At 41.3% G+C, this 26572-nt stretch overlaps 1 protein-coding gene across 2 annotated transcripts in view; it reads right to left on the reverse strand.

Annotated features, from left to right (window-relative positions):
* Positions 1–784: 784 nt before the first annotated feature.
* Positions 785–26572, reverse strand: part of PARVA (parvin alpha) — a 66631-nt gene continuing 40843 nt past the window's right edge. The window contains exons 1-13 of one of the 2 annotated variants that reach the window (XM_069740194.1): positions 20534–20855; positions 17407–17496; positions 17254–17324; positions 15377–15479; positions 12042–12182; positions 11143–11258; positions 8831–8889; positions 6906–6925; positions 5893–5954; positions 5409–5477; positions 4879–4980; positions 2524–2596; positions 964–2441 (exon numbers count right to left, since the gene is read on the reverse strand). In XM_069740194.1, the coding sequence (XP_069596295.1) occupies positions 2365–2441; positions 2524–2596; positions 4879–4980; positions 5409–5477; positions 5893–5954; positions 6906–6925; positions 8831–8889; positions 11143–11258; positions 12042–12182; positions 15377–15479; positions 17254–17324; positions 17407–17496; positions 20534–20561 (1011 nt within the window). In that variant the 5' untranslated portion in view covers positions 20562–20855 and the 3' untranslated portion in view covers positions 964–2364. Of the gene's footprint in view, positions 2442–2523; positions 2597–4878; positions 4981–5408; positions 5478–5892; positions 5955–6905; positions 6926–8830; positions 8890–11142; positions 11259–12041; positions 12183–15376; positions 15480–17253; positions 17325–17406; positions 17497–20533; positions 20856–26572 lie in introns of those variants that run through there. The other variant, XM_069740193.1, reaches the window with a different exon arrangement.

Here is a 26572-nt window from a genome sequence, read left to right on the forward strand (position 1 = left end):
AGAAACTCTACAAAAGCTTGGGAGATTCCACTCATTTTCCACTCCAAAAATGCAGCAAAAAGACCCTTAACTATGCATCATGCTTTAATTTCAGAATTCAATGATACATATATTGTAATATGCCAACTAGCCGCCCCCACTTAAGATTATTTAGGAGGGGAGAAAATATTTTCTAACTCTCTTGAGCAATTTTTTTCTCTATGAGAAAAACCTCTTTAATGTTTTATGTCCTACATTAAGACTATGTATAAAACTAGAAATATAAAAATAAATTTCACCATTAAGCTTCGGCGTTAAGACAATTTTTTACTAAATAAAACCCAGAAAATCTAATAATGTCATTTGGCAAGCGGATGGCGCCCAGCCAAGCCACGGCCAATTATCCCAATAGGTGAAATATTATATTATTATTGAAATGGTATGCGACCGAAATTCCTCGCTACGGTGCGGGTGTAAACATAGGGCCACTTTCGTTTCGGGAGAACATGACTTACAATTAATCCATTTGTAGATCCTGCGGGGGATCGTCATGATATTATCCTTGATTTAGGAAGGAAACACCTGACACAATGGCCTGCGTGTTCCGTATCGGTGGCAGATTAGCGGCACGCCGAGCTTTCCTCGTATATATATTTCAACCTCTTAATTTTCACAGCAGGTAAATTACAGACCTGCAGCAGTTATTCATTAGCGGAAAATTTGCAAAAGCCATAAATTACGTGTTAAATGAGTTCAGACCAAGACGTTTTCATGGAAATTAACACCGTCAAATTCTTATTTTTTTACAACCTTTTTAAACACAATTTTTTTTTCTAGAAATGGTCCATTAGTGCGTGCAATTATTTTCCGTTTAATTTTATTGGTCTAGGTTTCACTGTCATTTTTCACCGTCAGAATGGCTCAGCGTATAGCAATACTTGGTTACAATGATTTGGAATGGTCAGGTTTTTTTTTTTTTTTTTTAGAAAAGAAGCATTATTGGATCTGTTCTAAATGTCAATATTTTGACGAATGCTAACCCTATAAAAACAAACAAACCAGAAAATAGAATTGTGAGCAATAGGCAAAAGCAGATAGTAAATAGATATAAAGTGTGTATTTTATCAGTGCTGTAGGCGGGGGTTATACAGGGCTCAGCATTCCGAGCTCTGCTAGATCTGCCGCAGAGAAAACTGGGATTGTATCACAACTGCTGCACCCATAAAACTAAGTGATACATCAAAAACCTGCTAACAGATTCCCTTTAACCCCCTTCCAACATCGGTCGTAAGGCTATGTGCACACGTGAGGGTTTTCTGCAGAATTTTCCTGAACAAAACCGGACTTTTTCTGCAGGAAACCCGCATGCGTTTTTATTGCGTTCTTCTCTCGTTTTTCGTGCGTTTTTTTCCAGAGCTTCCCAATGCTTTAAATAGCGGCAAAAATGCGGAAAAACCGCAAAGTTAATGAACATGCTGCGTTTTTCACCGCATTGCGTTTTTTTTTTTTTGCGTGGAAAAAAACGCATCATGTGCACAAAAATTGCAGAATACATTAAAAATGATGGGATGCTTATGTATGCATTTTTAAGCGTTTTTTTCAGCGGAAAATGGCCGAAAAAACGCGACAAATCCTGAACGTACGCCGATGTCGGACTCCCTCCCTTTGATGGGGGCTCTGGCGGTGAGCTCACATCTTTTCAGGCACATGTCAGCTGTTTTGAACAGACTATTGACTTTCATTGCTGATTTTGATCTGACCCTCGCATCAAAATGAGACATGTCTCCGATATTTTCCAGGGTCCCCACGGGCTGAGGAAAAATCAGACATGTAAATGGCCCCATAAACTATCATATGAAAATCACGGATAACTTGTACGTAAAAATGGACGCCTGAACGAGGCCTTAAGCTACAAAACCACCATAAGGGATGCGTTTTTAATTGCACAACAGCACAAAAATTACCCCATTCAGAGACCATAAAGTTGGGTGACAACCCACATATTCGCATATATATTATTTGCATATTGGTTGTCACCCAGTTATCTTCCGAATAAATAAGAGACAGCTAGGCAGAGTTTTTAGGAACCTGGACTTAAAAAAAAAATGGGGTGAAATGACGGATGGAACCCAAAAACAAGATGGCAGTGTAAAAAACAAAACAAAAAAGAAGCACCATCTAATAGTGCTTAATTACCATTCTCCTATAACCTGGATTGACCTGGATTGTGGTTTTAGATGGGAATTTATATGAAACAGTCTTAAAAATAATCCAAAAATATATCAAATGTTCCCTTTTTCTCAAGCATTAGATAAACATAGTGAATAGATGTGAAGCTTTTCAGACTTTTTTTTCTCTGGATTTCTTCCTCTCGTTGGGGCTGCGTTATTCCACGCTGCGATATTTGGTGAAGAGATTGTACAGGACTCTGAGTGTGGATTTCAAGTCACAATTCACTATGTCTGAGGGGTAAAACAGAGAGATCAGAAACCATCAAAGTGGAGGGGAACAATAATAACTCAACATGATGAAGACTGAACTAACCTTCCGGCCTTGGCTTTGGCTTCTCAAGGCCGCCGTCCTGCATGAGTTCAAATGCAAAGGATACATTTACGACCTAGAGAAATCGGAAAAGGGCTTTAATAATATGGAAGCATAGAATCATAGAATGGTAGAGTTGGAAGGGACTTCCTGGGTCATCTTGTCCAACCCCCTGATGTCTGTCCAGCCTCTGTTTGAAGACTTCCATTGAAGGAGAACTCGCCACCTCTCGTGGCCGCCTGCTCCACTCATTGATCACCCTCACTATCAAAAAGTTTTTCTAATATCTAATCTGTGTCTCCTCCCGTTCAGTTTCATCCCATCGCTTCTAGTCTCTCCTTGTGCAAATGAGAATAAAGATGATCCTTCTACATATTCACATTACAGCACAGAGTATTTCAGGAGAATTTTGTGGGATGCCAGTGCACGGCTAGAATATTGTTGGCGAGTTAACATTTTGGCCCCAATTCATCATTTGTGGTTTTTTTAAGTCAACTTTCTTTTTTTGTCTTGCGGTATTCATTGTCTTTTTTTTTTCTGCTAAATTCTTCAAAATGGCGCAATGGGTTCATGAATTTGGTGCAAAGTCAAAAATGGTCTTTATTTTTGATTTTCACTTTTTTATTACTTTTTAGTGGGAAAAAAAAAAAAGTCGCAAGTGTCGCAAAACTGGTGCCAACATTTCAGGTCTACATAACATCACTCTTAGGATGGGGACTGGAGTACATTTGCACCAAATTTTTTTTTTACATTTTTGAAAAGACGCAAATAATGAATCAGCTGAAAAAAATTGGAAACACCCATACCTTGCTCATGAGAGTGAAAACATTAAGTATACTTAAAAAAAAAAAGGTGAAAATTAAAAGGAGAATTAGAAGCAAATGATAAACAGACAAAGAAAAACACCCCAAAAAAGGACAACAATGCAATAATTAATGAAGCGCCAAACTATTATTAATCTGCATTTTCAGCATTTGTTTTAAATAGAGATGGTTATATAAAAATTTGGCTATTATAATATGTCGTTTCCTAATGAGACATTCCCCTTAACACTTTTCCGCCGTGTTAATCATCATTAGCACGGTGCAATATGTCACTACCAGCCTGTATTATAGTAATTATTATTGCAGTACTTCCTTTCTGCCAAGACAAGACTCAACATGTTTGCTACACATTAAACTAAGCATCAGCACAAAGGAAATATCTGTGAAAATGGATTTTATCAACTTGTTTTCGCCCCTTGAGCAGAAGTGCAAAAGTGAAAGAAAATTCACAAAACCATCCTGATGACATGGAAAATGTACAGATAAAGCCTTTACCTGTAACATTAGACCTAGTGATTGCTTGACTGTAAGGCTACGTTCACATTTGCGTTGTTGGGCGTTGCGTCGGCGACGCAACGCACAACGCATGCACAACGCATGCAAAAACGCATTGTTTTGTGACGCATGCGTCCATTTTTGGCTTGATTTTGGATGCAAAAAAAATGCAACATGCAGCCTCCTCTGTGCCCTGACACTTGCGCCAAAAATGTGCCCTGACGCAACGCAAATGTGAACGCAGCCTAAGGCGTGGGAGAGCGCCCCCTAGTGTGAACCATTGCTAGATGCTAGCTAACTAATCAGAACGCCCTTTAGGTGGGCAAAGATGAGCCGTGAAGGCCACTGGAAGAGGCTTCAGAAGGTCAATAGATAGGGGGCAAACTAGTTCTGGGAGAATAAAGATATGTAACTACCATTCGACACTCCCACGTTCCCGGCTTTTGAGAGATCAAATTTCCTGAGACTGTATCTGAAAATTCAGGATAGTTCCGGCAAATTAAGAACAGTTGGCAAGCATGTGAAATGTGTTGATAGCTGCATTGTTACCCTGCGTCTGCGTATCTCAATACACATTAGATACCCTTCGGCCAAACTGACAACTTTCTCTTCCAATTCCCAATACATAGGAACGCTGGGCTCAGCAAAACACTCCTCTGTTCTCTATGAGAGAGTCGCTGCCAAAGTCATCTGGCAGCTGCTTATCTTCAGGGAGAAGAAAAGAATTGGCTGCTAAAATTCAGCAAAGCGGATCCTTCTTTCCCCTGACATCAGCCGGATCCTACTCTTCCCCAAGAATGGTGGGTTCAACAATGGTGGGCCTTAGTATAATTTGTATGGGGCCTTTAGTTCTTGCACATACACCTTCCATTAGCTTTTCATGACATAGGGACTTTATAATATTAGGCCCAATTAATAACAAATTGTACAACACAATATTCACACACACATATAAATATATTACTTTGTCTCAAGAGCATCTCTATCAATATTTATGACAATAAAGAAATTTGTAGATGATACATTTATGTAGAATTACCTTTTGCTCAAAGCTGTCTGGAGTGAGGAAAAAATTATGAAGAGGCACAAAATATCCTTCCAAAAGACCCATCAATAGGACAAGATAGACGCCATCTGCAAACTACAAAAACACAAACATTGTACAACTTTTTTTTTTATACAAACAGTTATTCGGTTAAATATTGTTGTGTATTTTTCGGCTTTCTAACTTCTTGCACGCAACTTGTAGTGTGAAAAATTGAGGTTTTCATTTTAGTTTCCATGGGTACTTATTGATTATGTTTTTTTTCTGTGCTGCTTAGTACACTTCACCCCTGTACTATAATCTATGTGTATATTACATCAAGCGCAGAAAGAGTATTCACATGTATCCATACAGATCTGAAAAACCCCAAACACTATACTTTACACTGCTTACTGGACCGAGACAACTAAACCCTACTGCAAAATATAAACAGTTTAAGTAGGAAAACTTTTAAAAATGATATTTTCACAAACTCAAATAAATGAATAAGTAGTTGTTAATAAGAACCTAGAATCACTTCTTACCTGTGTCTCCAGCTCTGTCACTTCCAAGTTCAGTTTATTGAGGTGTTTATTGACAAAAGTTATCAAAGTCTACAAAAGTTTGAAAGGAAACAATAATTAATCGTTCAGAACAATGAACTTCCATCATTTCCTGTCATTTCTTTTTCTTCCCTTCAATACCGTTGACGTTAATAACTGCTATGGTAGCATCAACAGAGTCAAGGACCCAATACATCTTAGATGAGAGATGGTCCCGCTGAAATCGGCAGGTTTGGACAACCATTTGAGGTGTATGGAGGCCTCCCGACATCATCCGTCGGGGAAGAGATGTATCGGAAAGTTAACATTTCAACACCCGGTCCTTTTATTTTCATAGAAGAAAAGCCGCTGTCAGTGGTTATTATTTTCAATGTTAAATCTATTTAGCTTACTTTTTATTTTTTTTGCGATAACATTATCCCTGTAAATAAATAGAAGAGCGTTTCCAATTTCCCCCATAACTAACCTTTTTAACCACATTAAGTTTATCGGGTGCGTGGTCAAAAAGTGTATCAAAAGCATCTCTCTCTACAAAGACAAAACATAAAAGCGTTAAACACAGGAATAATGGAAATGCATACTTTGTTGAAAAATAAAAACATTGTACGTTATTGACATTTTGCACTTAGATGATCACCGGGAATCTTGCCTCAAGGATCCCTCCCATCAAGGTTGGCCAGGCATGTGGTGTTGATGATCTATTACCAACAGCAGATCGGTAGGGGTACGATGCCCGGCGCCCGCTCTGATCATCTGTTTTTGCTCTGGTGTTGAGCAGATGTAAACACTTTGAAGGAAGCTGCCGAGTGCAGCGCTGATCACTGTAGCGGCTGCTGCTGGCTACTGTAGCACAGTTTTGTATGTAAATAACAGGAGCCGGCTGTGGCTATCACATGTTGATTAGAGCGGCGCTTAGCACCCCCAATCAAAATATTTACATCCACCAAGCACCAGAGCAAAAACCATCTGATCGGTGGTGTCCCAGGTGTTGGACCCCCACCAATCTGTTCCTGTAAATGGCTCATCAATAACATATTACTAGATCACCCCTTTAATACTGGCTCATTTCACAGCAGAGGAAAGCAAATATTCATTTTTCAAAATCTCCATTTGCTAACAGTGGATGAAAAGCTTTTTGCATACATCCACAGGCTGATGATCTATTGCTTTAGATGACATATTCGGCTGACAGCTATTGTTCCTGACATCCCGTACACACAAAGACTCTTGCTCATCGGTCCACAGTACAGGTGATAATTTGTTGATTACTGAAGGAACCACCAGAGGGACCGCCACCGATCCCCAGGACAAGGCTTCGAGGGGGAAGTGCTCTGTCTGCATGCACCCAATGCTCCACTCATTGATATAATCTACAGTATATCCATCCAAATACTAGGGATGACGGACTATTGTCATTTTATGGAATTGTAATATAATATTTCTAATTTGTAAATCACATGAGACATCCAGTACACTCACCATGTCTTCCTGATAAGGCCCTTTGGAAATAAAACAGAAGAAATAGTCCATTAATTTTTAAGAACGTCCATGTAATTATGACATCTTCTCCAAACCCTATCTATTCCAATGTGGAAAAAGTTGATGTAAAAGCCATTGTTTTTGTATTTTATTTTTGTGAAGAATGCATACCCTTTTTATGTGTCTGCATGATCTTACCCTGGTGATTTGTATCATGGGGAATGTCTTCAGCAAAATACAGTAATGAGTGAGATTCCAGCTCTGGAATATAATATAGGATGTAACTCAGGATCAGTAATGTAATGTATGTACACAGTGACTGCACCAGCAGAATAGTGAGTGCAGCTCTGGAGTATAATACAGGAGGTAACTCAGGATCAGTAATGTAATGTATGTACACAGTGACTGCACCAGCAGAATAGTGAGTGCAGCTCTGGAGTATAATACAGGATGTAACTCAGGATCAGTAATGTAATGTATGTACACAGTAACTGCACCAGCAGAATAGTGAGTGCAGCTCTGGGGTATAATACAGGGTGTAACTCAGGATCAGTAATGTAATGTATGTACACAGTGACTGCACCAGCAGAATAGTGAGTGCAGCTCTGGAGTATAATACAGGGTGTAACTCAGGATCAGTAATGTAATGTATGTACACAGTGACTGCACCAGCAGAATAGTGAGTGCAGCTCTGGAATATAATATAGGATGTAACTCAGGATCAGTAATGTAATGTATGTACACAGTGACTGCACCAGCAGAATAGTGAGTGCAGCTCTGGGGTATAATACAGGAGGTAACTCAGGATCAGTAATGTAATGTATGTACACAGTGACTCCACCAGCAGAATAGTGAGTGCAGCTCTGGGGTATAATACAGGATGTCACTCAGGATCAGTAATGTAATGTATGTACACAGTGACTGCACCAGCAGAATAGTGAGTGCAGCTCTGGAGTATAATACAGGATGTAACTCAGGATCAGTAATGTAATGTATGTACACAGTGACTGCACCAGCAGAATAGTGAGTGCAGCTCTGGGGTATAATACAGGATGTAACTCAGGATCAGTAATGTAATGTATGTACACAGTGACTGCACCAGCAGAATAGTGAGTGCAGCTCTGGAGTATAATACGGGATGTAACTCAGGATCAGTAATGTAATGTATGTACACAGTGACTGCACCAGCAGAATAGTGAGTGCAGCTCTGGAGTATAATACAGGGTGTAACTCAGGATCAGTAATGTAATGTATGTACACAGTGACTGCACCAGCAGAATAGTGAGTGCAGCTCTGGAGTATAATACAGGGTGTAACTCAGGATCAGTAATGTAATGTATGTACACAGTGACTGCACCAGCTGAATAGTGAGTGCAGCTCTGGAGTATAATACAGGATGTAACTCCGGATCAGTAATGTAATGTATGTACATAGTGACTGCACCAGCAGAATAGTGAGTGCAGCTCTGGAGTATAATACAGGATGTAACTCAGGATCAGTAATGTAATGTATGTACACAGTGACTCCACCAGCAGAATAGTGAGTGCAGCTCTGGAGTATAATACAGGATGTAACTCAGGATCAGTAATGTAATGTATGTACATAGTGACTGCACCAGCAGAATAGTGAGTGCAGCTCTGGGGTATAAAACAGGATGTAACTGAGGATCAGTGCCTGGTACAGTGACACTACTGCTGTATTAACCCTTTAGTAAAATGAATTTGGTTAGACTACCTCACTGAATACATGTATGATACCCCACATAGAGGACTGTACTTTATATGTGCCGACTGTCCCGGTCAGGCTGGCAGATTGGGACTGGGCTGTCCTCTGCTTTCCCCTTAAGCACATTGATATCAGATTAGTTAGCTCATACACATCTGTTCTACATTAAAAACCATCAGACAGAAATGATGATCACATACTCAGTGTCACCGGTTATTTCCTCCTGGATCTGACGAGACTGCAGCATTCCGTCCAGCTTCTGAAACAGAATAACCTCACACAACTGAGTACGGCTCATACACCTAGCAGGAAAATCTACCCAACACAATGGGAATTGTTTAATAAAATATATATAAGAGGTTGCATGATTTTGCAACTGAAATTAATTGCTCCTGTGCTTTAGATGTAAAAAAATAGCACTTTGGCAGAGTCCTGCAATGCATCTAAAATGGAATTATGTAATTTTAAGAACTAGCCTTGATTAAGAATTTCTCTCATTTAGTGAATCTAGATCCTATTTAGACCTCTGTGTGTATATGGTTACAGACTACAAACACTCTCTGGAATCTGTCTCCTCTTCTGCTGTCCGACTGCACAGTGTTTGTGTGGAGTCAGTAAGCTTGGAGACACATAGGTCTGCACGGGAGCTGGATACATAAAACGAGAGAGATTTTAAAATCAATACTACTTGGTAAAGGTGCTTGCTTTTGATTTGAGAGGCATGGGTAGAATAAAAGAAAAGCGTCAGAAGTTTACACACTCAGATTTTACCTTCAGGGCTCAGAATAAACAGGAAAACCCTTACTGTAACCCTAGAAATATAGCTGGAATTGAAAAGAATTTATAAAATTTGGACAGAACAACTAAGGATATATATTCACGAGCAAATGTCTTGCAGAAATATCTACGACTTTCCCCATTTACCTAAAAACCCATAGCATATTTTTACTAGTGATTTTTAGAGAGAGTTCTACTTAATTTCTTTCTTTTTTTTAATAATTTTTTTTCTGTCCCAACTTCATTGTCCAGACTGTTCTACGTTGCTGTAGATCAAATTTGCCAAATAAATGTGTTCTGTGGCTCATTATCCATCTGACATCTATTACGTGTCAAAAAAAGGTTGACAAATGCGCAAATTAATGGGGATGATCTGATTTTAGTATCATTAGCGTAGTCGCCCATAATATAGGGTATCGCACATTATTTAGGTTTCCAAAATAGAAATAAACTGATGAGATATACTAATAAGCCATCACCAGGACAAAAGGGGCCAGTTTTTGCTGTTATTTTATTACCGCTGTTCTCCTGAATATTTTTTTAATTTCTGCTTAGAAATCCACCATATGGTTCCAGAGATATGGGCCTTTTTATTTTGTGCTATTTACCAAGGGGTGTAGGTAATTATGCAGGGCAACCTAAATACATGGCTACATAGAATCCTGTTAGCGACACCATAAAAAATAGCACAAAATAAAAAGGGATCATATATCTGAAACTGTACGGCAGATTAAAAAGCAGCAACAACAAAAAAAGCAATACTCGGAGCGGGAATAAAATAAGAGCAAAATCTGCCCACTTTCCGCCAGTGACAGGTTCTCTTTAAAGGGACATTGTCATCACAGGAAGACTGTTCACACCAAGTACAGGCGTTCGGTGCAATTATTTCATCCATTTATCTCCAACCTTTTTCTGGCTCTAAGAAGCCAGAGCTGTCAATCAAAGAAGAAGGGGTGGAGATCAAATGATTGGCCCCGCCGTGATGCACCGAGCGGCGGGATTTAGTTTGTACAGTTCTGTCCCTTTAAATATATTTCTGTGGAATAAGACATAATCAAAGTGACATGGAAGTTACATCATTGGATTATTTATTCATCTGACAGATTTTTTGGCCCAAGAACCTTATACAGTGATGACTGGTTTATTGGCTTTGATTTTCTTCTGTGTATAAAGGCTCATTCAGATGTCAGATAATAATAATAATCTTTATTTTTATATAGCGCTAACATAATCCGCAGCGCTTTACAGTTTGCACACATTATCATTTTCTCTAGTACGCGTGCTATCCATGATTTTCCTCATACCTATGATAGTCTACGGGCTTTGCACATGTCCGATTTTTTTTCCAGACCAAGTGGTCCATTTAAAAAAACAGATTTTCATCCGAGGATTGGATCAAAATCAACAAGGCAAGTCAATGGTTCCATTAAAAAAAAAATCAGACCACACTCGAGTGCAGTCCGGTTTTCATGGACTGACAAAAACGAGAAGGTGGAGACATTTTTTTTTACAAGATAAACTGATGACACGTGGAAAAAAACGATGTCTGAATGAGGCCTAACTAGAAAAATCTAACATTGAAAGAAAAAAAGCCCAAAGTCAGTAAATGTTCGTTCTGTACGAAAAAAGGGAAATTGTTATGAAATGCCAATGTGTTATTCCATTTTATCCTAAGTACAAAGTAATACCTTTATTCAATGCCTCTGACCAGAAAATACGATCAAATGTTACCTACCTGTACAACCACCACTTGTATTGACACATGATCCGGAAGTCTGATAGGAGCACGGAAATACTGAGATAAGGCAACCAAGAGATGGAGGATGGCCACTACAGATTTGGCATGGACAGCTGAAATATAAAGAAACAAGAGGTTACATAAAGCGGAGTATGACGCGGTTATTGTGCTTAGATGTGGCAAGGCTATATGTTTGGTAAAAACCATCTATGAATGAATCTATAAATCCAGGTACAATTACCGCAATTCACAGCAATAGAAAAACATGGCTGCTAATAGAAAACACTGCAACAACTGTCCAGAAGTAGTGATCAGTATTAGGTTATGTTCTCACGATGCGTTTTTGATGCTGCGTATTTTTGACTGTGCAAAAAATTTGGTTACAGATCCAGCAAAACAGGTCGGATTTATAGAAATTAAATACATTTTTTATAATGCGTATACGGACCTGCGGTGCGTGTTTGAAATCCGCAACGCGTCAACCGAGAAGTATACAAGACAAAGCTGCTTGAGTTACAACATGACAAACCAAAAAGAGACAAAACCCGCATCGTCAAAAGCGCGATACAAAAGCATGTGAAAAAGCGCACTCAAAAACGCAATAAAAAAAAAGTAACCGAATTGAACTGATAAAAATCTGCAACTTCAAAACCTTTCCAAATACCACTGTGTGAACGCAGCCTTCAGTATTTGAGCCGACATGTTTTTCTAATCTTGGACTGTTTTTACTACTTTACTAAATGCTTAAGCAGGTTATAGTGACAACTCCACGTCCTTTCCTTTATACTGCTTCACATACAAGGTTTTTTTTCCTGTATCAATGTGTTGTAGCACTTGTCAGAGTGGTTTCCATTAAGGTTAAGTAGTGGTGAGGAGGAGATGTACTGGGAACTCACAGTCCACGTTCCACTTTATGCTTCTTGGAGGAAGTTTCAGGGTCTCATTGATCTTCTCCAAGACTGTTTGCAGTTTCTGCTTTTGGGCAATTTCGGACTGTGTGACTTCAGCCACGTTCAGCTTTTCTCCTTCCAGCTTTTCTGGATTGTAAGACAAGAGCAGAAGGGAAAAGCTACTGCACACGGACTCATCGATTGCAGTCATGGATTCATAACTAATCATTTATAGTACTATTTAACCTGACATTCCCGATTCATTAATAAGTTACCAGAGATGACAGCATAGCAGAGCAGAAAGAATAAAATAATAAAGTTTACATGTATTGGTTAAAGGGGTTGTTGGAGCAAAAAAAAAAAAGTTTACTAGGAACTTGGAGGCATAAAAATGACTAAATAACTTCTACTTACCTACTGACCTTCATCTGGATTCAGCGTTCGCTGTGCTGTGGTCTGCGCTGACCAAGAGGAGACGTCACTGTTCAACCAGCAGCATTCGATGACTGCCTGCAGCTGTCAGGTGACTTAACCCTCCAGTCATTGGATATTTTTCTGCTCAAGTCAATTGACCACTGCAGCCAGTCACAGGCCACAGTGTTCCTGCTGCAGGCAGAAAAATGGCCTCTCTTCTGCCTGTGTCAATGCAGAAAACAGAACGGTCAGCTCCAGATCCAGGTGGAGGTGCCATTATTCCAGTATCATTTAATGTCATATTTTACAGCACCAAGGCCCTGGGAAACTTTTTTTTTTCCCCATACAACCCCTTTAATTGATGCTTCTTTAACGGCGCAGTCAGTCATATAAATCGGACCAAGACTGGACGGCAATGCACAAACTGGCCGGCAGCTCTCCCCACCTGAGTGTGACAGTTTCATATATTTCTATGCAGCTGTCATGCTGATGTGGGTAGAGCCGCTGACCAGTCCGTGCATTTCGGTTCGTACTTGGTCCATCTGACTACCCCCTTCGGGCGAGTACATACACACGAGCCGCTACTCAGTTTATTGAGCCGTGTGGCAGCAGGGGATGAGCATTTCTTATCCTTTTTTTTAACCCATTCCATACCTTGTGCAAAAAAATCTAAAACTGGCAGACAAAGTATTGTTATATATTGTCAGTATAACAAAATAACTACATATAAATATTTAAAAAAAAAAATCTATAAAATAATAGGAAGAAGAAAAATAAGCTGGACTTAAGAGCAGGGAGCCGCAGCCCTGCTCTCACTGAAGAGCCGGTGTGTGGCTCGAGTACACAGAGATGAAAAGAGATGAGTGGATGGATCAGACTCGCCAGAAGCAGAGCCGCTGAAAGCTCAGATGCATCTTTCGGCCCTAGCTACAGGCGGAGATATTGCATTGGAAATCAATGAGCCTCATATTAAACACAGGCAGGGTCGCTAGGTTTTAACACAAGCGTGAATGGAGCTTACATTTTTTACTGAGGAAATTATAGACCAAACATGAAGCCTGGTGCTCTGGAGACACATCTGTACGCCAGGTCAGGGGAAGGTTACACCGGCGATGCATGTCATTATAGGTATTATTAAATAAATGGGAAAAATTACACCGAGGAGGCGGTAATGAGACTTATTTATATTGAAAGGAATGTATACAGGCTGCTGACACAATGGAGAACGTACCTACGATGATACAACATATAATGTATTTACATTGATTTACAGATATAAAAGGTAAAATGTCATTGTAGTAACACCCGATATATGAATAATGTATATATGCAGATACCCATCTGGTGCCAGTATAAATATATTATACATATATTTGGTGTCAGTATAAATAAATACACTATATGGACAAAAGCACTGAGACAGGAGCTTTTCTGACCTCCAATTCTAGACCTAGTAAAGGGAACGTGTCACCAGGTTTACCCAATATAATGTACGGCCATCACCTTTGAGGCCGCTTTTTACAGCATCGTAGTATGTTGTATACATGTCCCCGAACCCTTCTGCATAGCACTAAATAATATCATTATACCCACAGATGGCGCGTTCCAATCTAATGGGTGTCCGGCCTTGATCCGGTGCCTCTTCTTTTCTTACAATCGCCGTCCTCCCTACTTGTTTCATGTGGATGATACATCCTACGTAGAGAAGAGTGAATCCGAACTGTAAAGTTTGGGGTTTGTACAAGAAATCTGGTGTCAGTTGCTGGACTCGTTGCTGGACTCTGAAGACGGACTTCTCCTGTAAATACGTTTTACAGATCAGGGAGGAGAGAGATTTTCCGGCTTCAAAATTCGAGTCCCCATTGATTTCGTTTTCAGGTTCAAGTTTCGGTACAATTCTGGTACCCGAACTGAACTTTGAACTGAAGTTTGGTCGAACCCAAAGAACTGGAAATTCCAAGGGTCCGCTCATCCCTAATCCTACGTCATCCACGTAGTGTCCTCCATCGCGCTGCGGCACTGGTGCATTGCTCTCTGCCCCGCTGAAGACAGAGGAAAGAAGTGTGGTGCGCATGCGCCGGCTTTGCTTCAGTCATCGGCGCTCCTTGGCCTTTCCTGGTGTATGCGCAGCGCACGTACTTTGCTCTGTCCTCAGCTGCGCAGAGAGAGATGCGCCTGCGCAGAAGCGAGACCGGGGGACACTGTGGATGAGATCGGACTCGTCATCCACATGAAGCAGGCAAGGAGGACGACGATTGTAGGAAGAGAGGAGGCGCTGGATTGAGACCAGAGACGCCCATCGGACTGGACTGTGGGTAAAATAAAAGTTATTTTGTACTATGCAGAGGGGCTTGGGAACATGTATACAGCATACTGGAATGCCGTAAAAGCAGCCTTAAAGGTGGTGACTGTACCGGGCAAACCTGGGGACAAGTTCCCTTTAATATGGACTTGGTCCCTCTGTATATATCACAGCTCCTGCTTTTCTAGGAAGTAATTCTACACAATTTCGGAGGAGTCTCGAATGCACTGAATATAGTATATCATGCACGAACACTGGATACAACCTGTGTATGTTCTGATGCTACAATGTATATATAATATGTTACCTAATGACAAGAAGTTTTTCCTAGGGCAGAAGTCTCCCATCTAACTGCATCCTCAGAACAGCGCCTGTAACGTGACTAAATCCTTCATCTCCCTCAGCCTATAATGTGATAATAAAACCTTTTTCTCCCCTGGAAGTTGCCTCCTGCGCAGTGCGACAAGGTCTCTACATTGTTCCAGATTAATGGCGTGATCACTTCTGTACGACAATGCCGCCTGCTATTGTGAATGTGTAATCTAGACCCCAGATGTTTTCACTCAGTCGTCCATGAACTCTTCGCCACCCCCATTTCTCTACTCTATTCAATCTATTTTCTTACCAAAAAGTTTCTGCAGAACCTGCCCGTCGTAGAGATCCTCCGCAAGGTCCTTCACTATAATTCGCTCTCCCACCAGCACATCATTAATCCAGTCAATTAGAACCTGGGGAGACAGACAAAAGTCACAAACATTAGCGGCCTCATACCAAGGAAAATGTTTTATCCATTTCTGTGGGAGAAATCCTTTTTAGTCACAAAGCAAAGCGTACACTTAACAAGATAAATGCGAAAATTGCCAAGACGTCGCCGCAACGGATTGTTTATTCTGCCGACCCCACGGGCGCCGATGCATTGACCGATTTCTATTACACTTTCTAAACAAGTTGCAAGCGACATCACGGAAAGGAACAGATGAACACGTGAACTTAATGCTTGCATAAAACAATTCCAACGCATTGTATAGGGTTTGTTTAACGGGCAGAGTGATACAAAGACTCTATGAGAATAATGCAGAGAAAACATTCCAGATATTCGCTTAAAAGCGCCATTGTGCGCAGCGGCCATTGTACTAGATGCAAAACGCTGTAATTCAAAGTTATAAAACCCATCTTGTAAGGTAATATCACACATATGTGAAACGTGCAGAAGCAAAGAGGTATGGGAGGGAATCATGGGCGCGATAATAAAGGATGCTACCTATATACCAACACTGGCATAAGTATACACCAGCGACTGACCATATGGCTGTCCATGATTGTAAGCTGGTGAGCTCGGCCCTCATTCCTCTTAGAACCTGTTGTGCTTATTGTCTGTACAAGTCCCCTCTAAAATGGAAAGTGCTGCGGAACATGTCGGCGCCATAGAAATAAAATTATTATTATGATGATGTCCTAGAGAAAATAACTATTCTAATGGTCAGAAACAAGGAATTAAGGATCACGTGGATACAAAAAAAAAATAGCTGCCTCCATGCAGAATAATGTGCTGGGAAACCTCCATGAATAAAGTAAGTGTTACAGTGAATAAACATTGTGAACGTATGAGTTCTACATACTTGATACTTTAAACAGGCTGAAGGGGATACCAAGACTGGTGGGATTGTGCCACTTGTGTGTATGACGTTTGCTCCAGGAGAAAGGACTGTAACCTGCTCAGGTGATCACGCATTGACATATGTGATCACGATTAAATGTTCAGGCCATAGAACCGCAAGTATCAGGGGGTGCTATGGACGATAGCTGTTCTGTCTGACAAAGCTGGGGCTAGCTCGGCAGTGTAGGAGCAGCCAGGGTCCGTCCTGTGTAGTTAGCGCCTGGACAAGTCCAAGGATTTACCGTATGTTTAGGATGATGTGGTTTTGGTGATGGGCAACCTGTGGAAAGCAATAAAAACTGCACGTGTGTTAGGACTAAAACTGCACTGCGTGTGTGAACGTGACCCAACGCCTGTTGCCTAAGAGAGAGTGAATCCCTACACACAAGACGAAAAAAGAAGTGGGACTTCGCCACAAATGATGAATCGGGACCTAAGTCTTTACGTTTTCCGCAACAGCGCTAACATATTCCGCAGCGCTCTACAGTTTTGCACACATTATCATCGCTCGCTGTCCCCAATGGGGCTCACAATCTAGAATCCCTATCAGTATGTTTTTGGAATGTGGGAGGAAACCGGAGTACCCGGAGGAAACCCACACAAACACGGAGAGAACATACAAACTCTTTGCAGATGTTGTCCTGGGTGGGATTAGAACCCAGGACTCCAGCGCTGCTGTGCTAACCACTGAGCCACCGCGCTGCCCAGTATTCACTGACAACCATCAGAGATCCTGAAAATACTGAGGAATTGAAACACAAAGTATATTACAAAGTTGTTCGCCTTTCATTATACAACGATGAAGCTTCGGTGACAGAACAGAATACATAGTAAATATCTGGTACCTTCATGAGCTCCTGTAGTCGGGGGTCACTTCTAGAGTAGGGGTCAATCATGGTCCTCACCTCATTCTCCTCTTTAGGAAAGAAAAAAAATACATATTATCTAAAACAAATGAAGAATAGCCAGCAAATACCAGCGACAGGATTATAACTCACCCAACATGGTATCCTCCGGGTCCAATTCATAAGGAATCGGATTAAGCGGCAGATTGATGGCGTTGATGCCTTCTTGTTGGAGATCAGATACTGAAAAAGAAGCATAAAAGTGTAATAACTACAGGAACGTTTGTCAACCATTACACATCTATTCTGTGCATACAGCTTTACGCAAACTCATGTGTCTCCATGGTAACAGACTACAAACAAACCCTCACGTAGTCCTATAACATATATTTGGAAGGGTAACAACAAGGATGTGACAGACGGGATCATAGCTTTTTTTTATTTTTTAGTCTGCAACGGTCATACGCTAGATCAATATAAGAAATAATTACAACAATATTCATTCATGGGGGAAAAAGTTACCAATTTAAAGGACACAATATCCAGCATTTTCTCGGAGATCTTCGCTGCCCGGTAGGTGTGCTCTGACAGAACACACAGACATTCTCATTTAATTGAACGTATTTTTCAGGAAATGATTCTGTACAGAAACATCGCTCATATTCCATTATCTCCTGATTCCCTGCCAAGCAAATATGCAAACTGCTCTACAAACGTCTATTTGCTTTCCCCACGCACTAGAAAAAGCCGCCATTATGTGGCACAGGGACTCATTTTAACGGATAAACAGAGCACAAGATGATGTAATTACATTGAGACACATGCGGGGAGCTCGCAGTCCACAAGCGTCGGCCCCCAAGGCCAGGGTCTCCACGTACAACTGACCCCCAGCTTGGCACATTCACATCAAGGACCGACAAAACCATCCTGGAGAATTAAAAAAACCGCAGGAGCGCATTAGCAGCAATTGCTTCAGAGCAGCATTTCTCTCCGCACATTAGCTCCTATGGCTTCAGAGCAGCACTCCACTCATGTCAATCCCCGGTCTGGGGAAAAACACTCCCATCACATTTGTTCACAAATTATCAGATTGTAGATGATACTTTATTGACTGACAGCCACAAACCTTATCTTGAAGATGATCGGGCCTTTGGGAAACCCGTCATGTAAACGGCCATGTTATATACTATCAATCATGGAGTTCCTGAGCCCCAATTCAAAGTGTGTAACAGAGCCCCATACCTACCATGTGCCATTTATACTGGTGTATTATACTGGTGTATTATTGGTAATACTGGTGTATCAGGATCTTGGACCCCAGGACCCAGGTGTGACTGCTACATCTGTACCCTCTTATAGATGGTACCATGCAATTACTTATTAGTCAGAACTATCAGCAGATATAAAGTAAATTAATGATACAGTCTTGCGATTTTGAGAGTCCCGTATAGAACCTCCAAATAACGAATCAATCAAACCTACGAGTAGAAGGAAGAGAAGTTATTTGACCTGTATGATAGTAGCAGATTTATGTCAGAACTAGGGTCATTCCTAAAAAGGATAGGAAATGACTTGCTGATTGTTGAGGGTCCAGCGCCCCGGCGGCAGATCGGGAACGGATTGGAGGTGCGCATGCTCGGCCTTTTCTCCATTCGTAGTCTGTGAAGCTGCCTAACGCAGCTCTTGGCTATTTCTTGGAGTTCTATAGATAATGAGTAGAGCAGATGCCGTGCGCGGGACTACAGAACCCTGAGCTTGGTATCACTGGGGGTCCCGACAGTTGGATCCCCAGCAATCCTTCATTTTCATTAAAAATAAATAAAAACCTCAGTAATTTCCCTTTAGTTTCTCCATTTGGAAATCTGCTCCGCCGTCTCAAAGAAAGAATTAAGCAAGTGTGCAAATAGTTTAGATTAAAAAAAGTCCATTTTGTGTGTAATAATAATAATAATAATCTTTATTTATATAGCGCCAACATATTCCGCAGCGCTTTACAGTTTATCAGTTTCAAACACAACAGTCATAGGTAACAATGTTAACAATACAGTAATAAAGCAAAATAAGACAAAATAAGACGTGTGTACAGCTCCTACGCACACCTATGTGTCTCCGTAGTTACAGACTACAAACAAACCCTGTGTAGTCTGATCTAGTAGTCATGTGTTACTTCGTTCTATCTGCTTTCTCCTCTGCTGTCTGTAAGTTATCAACGCCTGGCCGGATCGGACTACACAGGGCTTGTTTGTTGTCTGTAATCACGGCGACACCTGGGGCTCGAGAACCCTGTGCCCCATAAGAATAAACCAGGATTCTAAATGGAACATGGTAGCCGTGGGAACGTTACAGATTTTTCCATTGAGGCTCAGGAGCTCCAAGATTAGACTACAAAGAAACTGGATATGTAATATGATAGGAGATGTATAATTACTGTATACATTTCTTAGCCATCCATACATTATATAATTAATCAAAGTCGAACAAACCCATAGCACTTATACAAAAAAAATGGCAAGATTTTGTCCACACTCTGGTGCTTGTCTATCACAAGTAGATAGCTTACATAACAGTCTTCCTGCATCTTGTAACGTCAGCGGGATCTGAGAAGAGACCCTATTGCTAGTTATATAATTCAGCTCGGAAAAAAAGGTCTGCAGCTCGGAAACTTACACAACACAATCCCTAATAAGGCAACTTCCCCGAAAATGACGGTACACATTCCCCAGCAAGTATAAGTAACTAAAACCCCTTTCTAGATCTGAGCGAAAGTCCCTCTCACTTCTTCTATCAAGGTCACAGGTTGCCCACCTGACCACCCAATGGCCACGAAAATCCAATGTCAAGTCAGCTCAGCTTCATCTGGATGGAAGACGAAACTCTGGAGAATGCAAATCAGCACCACTACATCAGGTTGGCTTTAATCTGTCTCAGCCCCAACGGGCAGAAATTGTCATTACTGCAACCCAAAGTTTGATAAATCCAGCAATCTCTATTTAGATGTAGCAGAGCTAAATCTGTCACTCACCCAGAATCTATCGGGTATAACGGGTAGCCGCCACACTGAGATATTGCCTTGAGCTTATGGAAAATGACAAGTTAGTCTGCTTTACCTGTGTATAGGTTTATCACTGTCAGAAGGATATGGAATTAACTTGTCGACATCCATGTTTTGCATATTCCTTGCCCTGGATGTCAATGAGCTATGAAAATGGCGCGACTAGAAATACGAGGAGGTAATGGAACCGCTAGCTCCAGTGCATCACCCATGGATATGGCATCTTACCTTGAGAACATAGAGCACCGCAACCCATGGTACCTCCACCCGGCCACGGGCATGTTGTTTTCTGAGCTCGGAGTGATGTTTAAACGATGATCAGGGTCGACCGGTGAAAAGGACGACGCTGCACGAAGACACCAAATCCCATCTTTACTAGCAGCAGAGCAGCACTGGGAGCTCTGACTGGTCGTCTGTATAATTTAATATGGAGCCACAGGAGAATCACGAATAATGTGCAGAGTGGCGTTACACGGCCTCCCAGCGTCTGCAAGCTACAGCCCAGCGATACCGTATCCTGATCTCACAGCAGCCGCCATGTATCAGATACAGGCAGGGGGACTCAGGCAGAATACAGATCAACCTAAGGAAAGCTTCATCCCAAAATCAGAATCCTACACACAGGGAATGCAAAAAAATCCCCAAACAACTGCACTTGTCATCTATAGGAAAACAAGTTCTATATGTTCATATTTGCGACGACCATTATGTACAATAATATAAGGCTATATGTGCAAATACATTGGAATTAATGAATGCATGAATCCCATCATACCTGCACACATAAAAAATGAGGTGCTTAGCTAATATTTTTTATCAAGAGTGTAAGGCCATGTTCACACGTTCCTGATTTCCCTGCTGTTTTTCTGCACTAAAAACCGCAGCTCTTGGCAGAAAACGCAGGTGCGTTTTTTGATGCGTTTTTTTATGCGGTTTTTAGTGCGGTTTTTTATGCAGTTTTCTCTGCAGAGTCTGTGTGTTTTCTAGGAAGTTTTTTAGGGTTAAAATGGCTGAAAATACCCTAACCCTACCCCTAACCCTATCCCTAGTTCTAACTGTAGTGGGGGAAAAAAAAAAAAATCTTTATTTTATTATTGTTACTACCTATGGGGGTGATAAAGGGGTGGGTCATTTACTTTTTTTTTTTATTTTGATCACTGTGAGGTTATCACTGTGATCAAAATGTGCCTGGAACAAATCTGCCGGCCGGCAGATTCGGCGGGTGCACTGCGCATGCGCCCGACATTTTGGAAGATGGCGGCGCCCAGGGAGAAGACGGACGGACACCGGGAGGCACGGTAAGTATAAGGGGGGGATATGAGGGCACGGGGGGGGAAGAGGGGGGGGGCATGTCGGAGCACGGGGGGTGGCATCGGAGCATGGGGGGGTGGGATTGGGGCACGGGGGGACAGCCACACTCCGCCCACGCACTTCCTGCTGCAGCAGTTCTGCACCACAAACTGCAGAAAACCCGCAGATATTTTTTTCGTCTGCGGGTTTTACTGTGGGTTTGACCCTCACAATGGAGGTCAATGGGTGCAGAACCGCTGCAGTTCCGCACAAAGAAGTGACATGGTCCTTCTTTTTTACCGCAGCTATTCAGCGCGGCTTTTTTAGTGAATTTCCACAATGTGGGCACAGCGGTTCCTGTTTTCCATAGGGTACATTGTACTGTACCCTGCATGGAAAACAGCTGCGGACCCGCAGCGGCAAAATCGCGGCGGTTCCGCAGTAAAAAACGCATTGTGTGAACATGGCCTAAAGGAGACAAGGTGACCCCACTGGATGAATCCCAACTTTAATAACTCAACTACCTAGGTTCCTAATCAGGTATCAAATGATCTGGGGAATAAATCCAACTTAGCCCTAATTAAAAAAAAAAAAAAAAAAAAGTTTTGGAAAGATAGGTGGAAAAGGGTACACGGCCCATCACCCATGCAAAATGCAGAAAAATATAGGACAAGGTCAGCATGCCTATAGTATTAAATTAATGTGCAGGTGCATTAATAGTTGTCTGAGGAATGGTCTGCCATGTTGAATGCACTTGAGCAAAAAAATCATCAAGATCCTCTGCTGGCAGCTCCTGTGCAACTGCTGACTATTGACGTTCTAGCTGTGCTTGAGTGAAGACGCTGCAGGTCATAGTAGCACGTTTAGCACATGCTGGCTGCTCAGAGTAGCACAAGCAACATGTGGCCTGGGGCTCTCGTGTTGAAAAATGGGTACTAGGACACCTATACATCACCCGCACAGTACCACTTCTCCTGTTGAGTAAATCTCAGCATCTGTATTACTCTGCATATGCTCATTTATGCTTAACCATGCTATGATTAAGAGCAGTGTACCACTCGAAACGTGTACCGTATGTTTTTTAATGGATCTTCAATAAAATAACTTTTTTTTATTTTACCTATGGGTGGATGTGGAGAATTTCCTTTTCTACTGCCTATTATCGCTGCAAACTGACAGCTCAATACTGCAATCGCAGTGTTGGATTATTTCAAACGGATACCCCTATTAACAATGTTGGTGAGCTTCGTACCCTAAGTTTTGTTATTATTTTTTTTTTTATAAAATCTTTAAAGACCATGTTGCAAAAAATGAGTACACACCAATCAAAGTCTTAGGAACAGGGCATTATGTAACAAAGAAAATCCTGTCCCATTTCATGTGGTCAGCAACGGCACCACATGGAAGAGAAATGTCACAACACTGAGAAGAAAAAAAATATTTTCATAAGAAAGGTGAAAAGCTTTATTTCTCAGTCAGAATTTGGTACCAAAATTGATACAAAAAAACAAAGGTGGAACTGAAGCCACCTCAAAGACGTCTAGGCCACCACGGGAGGTACCACCTGAGCAGGAGCGTTTTCTGATGAGAAGAGATAAAGAAAATTCACATGTAAGCAAAAAGCCAAATTGGAGTTAATGATTTCCCGAGACACAATACGGCATACACTGCAGAGGAATGGCATGAATGGTTGTCGTCCATGAAAGAAGCCAAAAACAAAAACAAAAAACAATTTGCCAGGGCCAATGCTGAAATATATGAAGACTACTGAGACTCTATACCCTGGATTGATGATCGAAAGATAAATGTTTTTGAAACTGGATGCCGCCATCACTCTGTGCCCTCGGTACACAAACACTTTTTCAACATGACAATGATCGAAAAGACAAATCTACGGCCACTGTTTCATTTCTGAAGAAGAACAGGGTGAGAGTGACTCAGTGGCCCCGTGTCTCCTGATCTGCCCCCAACCGAAAACCTATGGGGACGTCTGAAGAGACAAGATGTCATCACTCTTCATCCAGCATCCAGGCTTACAGAACACATTGTTCTTGAAGAATGTTTTTCTTCAAGAGTTTTTTTTTTTATTTCTTGAAAGAAAAGAAATAATTTAAAGATTTAGGTTTCCAGGAGACTTTTTATTTTACATTACCCAGTAATTCCCCATAAATGGTCTTTTTTCCAACATTCTCACAAATCATCGGCCGCATCTGAGATTTCGTCTGGGGCCCCAGTATGCACAGAACGTACCATTAGTGACAAAACAGCTCAAAGATAATAAAAAAATCCTGGCAGGCGCATCTATCATGGGGGCGTAACGCTATACAGTATATCGCATTAGGCTAGGAAACAAATACACTATGTAAAAACATCATTGGTACAGTGTGAGCTTAAAAGGTTTGGGTCCACAAAGGAGAAGATGCAATTACTGCCCGTAATCTCAATCAGCGTCATGCGTAATTATATTATACCGCTTTCGAAACAAGCCAGATACTGTCCGCCAGAGATACCCGACTCTTTCATCTGTGGCATCTGCTCTCCAAACGACTGACATTTCTTCTACATATCAAGCATTCTAGAGAAATGTTTCACGCACGATTCATCTCATACTGAGCAACCAATAACGTAAGCGCTAAGACAAAAATATATACGTCTTTCCAGTTCATCCTATTCTACATCAATGATGTAAAAATCCTTTAATCCTTTTTTTTTTAAAAAAATCCATAAATGATGATATTCTGGCACAAAACTGTAGCATAAATCCGAAAGTGGAAAAAGTAACCAACAGTACGTTCCGTAGGCACTTTATTCTCCAGGAGGGTATGTTCACACTATGTTTTTTTTTTTTTTAGAAGCCTTTTAGAGCGGGTCCCTTCCAAGAGATGCTTGAAAAAAAAAAGTCAGAAAACGCTTTAAAGACTCTCAAAATCCATTTCCAAAACGACATGACTTTTCCGATTTTTGAGGATTTTTTAAATTGCTTCGGGTTTCCACAAAACACCAAGCATTTAAAAGAAGTGAGCGGACCGGTCTTTTGCCGTTTTCCCGCTTTGACACCGCTCTATAATTTACAATAGAAGTCAATAGGAAGGCTGGAAAAAAATGCCTGTTCTCGGAGATACATTGAAGGAAAAGACAATTCACGGATGCGGTAATCGAAATGTTGATCCTTGATCCAATATATAAAGAAGCGATTTTTATTCCATGACGGACTGGCATCTTTCTCAAGTGTAAAAACCAACTAGACTTGACAAAGTCGTCAGTCCGGCACGGATTTAAAAAAAAACAAAACACTTCCTTATAGATTGGTTAGTGCAGTTCAAAACAGAGAATTTTCTTTTCCTCCAATGATCCCGGTGGAGACATCCCCCCAACTACGGGGCGGCAGCAACCTTTATTGAGCTTTCACAGGCGTTGTGCCTACCCAACTCGCTAAGGGGAGCAGATGACCTGGTTTTAATACTGTATATGTTTTTATAAAGGTATCACCCTATGGTCTGGTGCACGCTGTCTCCCGAGATACATTGTAACAGTCAGACTTTCCCCTTTTCGACTCATTACTCTGAACACACATGTACACTGGAACATGTCTGCGGCGGCTGCCAAGAAGACAGCTGGAGAAGTGCTTGTCCTAAAATCTGATACCAGCTACAAAACTCAAGTGTTTCCATTTGTTTCAACCTGCAATACTCAGCACATTAAAACTGCAAGCTAAACTCAATGACCGTTCCCCAAAAACCACAAACGATGCACAATACCCAGATATTATAGGTGATGCCACACAATAATATAGGGGCTTAAAGGATAGTCATTGTCCACTGCACTCCTGTAACAGGTCATCCCCCAATTAACCCTTTATAAAGTGTGTAATTAGTCGCTCTGCTGACGGAGAACAATTGAGAAATGCCAACGCTCAAAATTACACATTGCACATTTTCGTCAAGGAAAAATTTCCTTATTGGAAATTTGTTCTAAGCAAATGAATATCATTACCAAGATCCCTGCCTGTTGTACCTGTATGTTAGGGGTTAGCCTAGGTTCACATTGCGGTAGTGGGTATCCGCTAACGGAATCCGTTACATAGCGCCACTAGCGCAATGTAACGGATCCGTTAGCGCACCCATTGACCGCAATGTATGCAACGCATTCCTAACGCATGCCATTTTTGGCACGCGTTAGCGATGTTCCGTTATTTTGTGACAGACCTCGAACGCTGTCTGCAGCGTTTTTGGGTCCGTTCTCACAAGCACAGATCGGTCATCTGCGCTAGCGCGATCGCTAAACGTGATCCCTTTTTGGACATTGCGTTAACGCAGTCCGTTAGCGTATGCGCTAAACGGACTGCACTAACACAATGTGAACCTAGCCTTAGTGAGCGTTTGCTACATTTATATCCAGTGTAGTAAAGGGATACCATCATGTATTCTGAGGACAGAAAGTAGATATGTGGAACTACCACTACATGAAAACAGAATTATGAATGCTGCTCTGGAGGAGTCTGGAATTAAAAGCTGGCCACACATTTGGGATCCCATATTTTTTAATTAACCGCTATACTTAGTGGGTCATTGATTTGGACTTCAGTGGCATAAGTTAAAACAACAATTCGCTAATCAATTGTAGCCATGATCTGTAGCCTGATCTTCCATTGATTGGATGCAGTGGTGGTCTTAAAGAGGACTTGTTAGCAGGTCAAAAGCAGCCAGTTTTTGTTCTTTATTCCTGCTGATCCCCCGAGTATTCCTTTTTTCCCGTTTTTAGCTACCATGCAGCCTTTTTTCTCTAGTCCTAATTTTTATGGTCTTTACCAAGGGGGCATGATTTACAGAATTTTCTGGAGGCGTGTTTTTAGGCTGCTCTGCGTTTATACTGTGTGAACTACGTCTCCTCGCAAAGACCATAAAAATTAGCACCAAATCAAAAAGCTCCATATCTCTGGAATTGGATGGTAGATTTTATTTTTTTTTAAAAAGACAT

This window comes from Ranitomeya imitator, chromosome 9 (genome assembly GCF_032444005.1).
Source record: "Ranitomeya imitator isolate aRanImi1 chromosome 9, aRanImi1.pri, whole genome shotgun sequence".
Classification (NCBI taxonomy): Eukaryota; Metazoa; Chordata; class Amphibia; order Anura; family Dendrobatidae; genus Ranitomeya; species Ranitomeya imitator.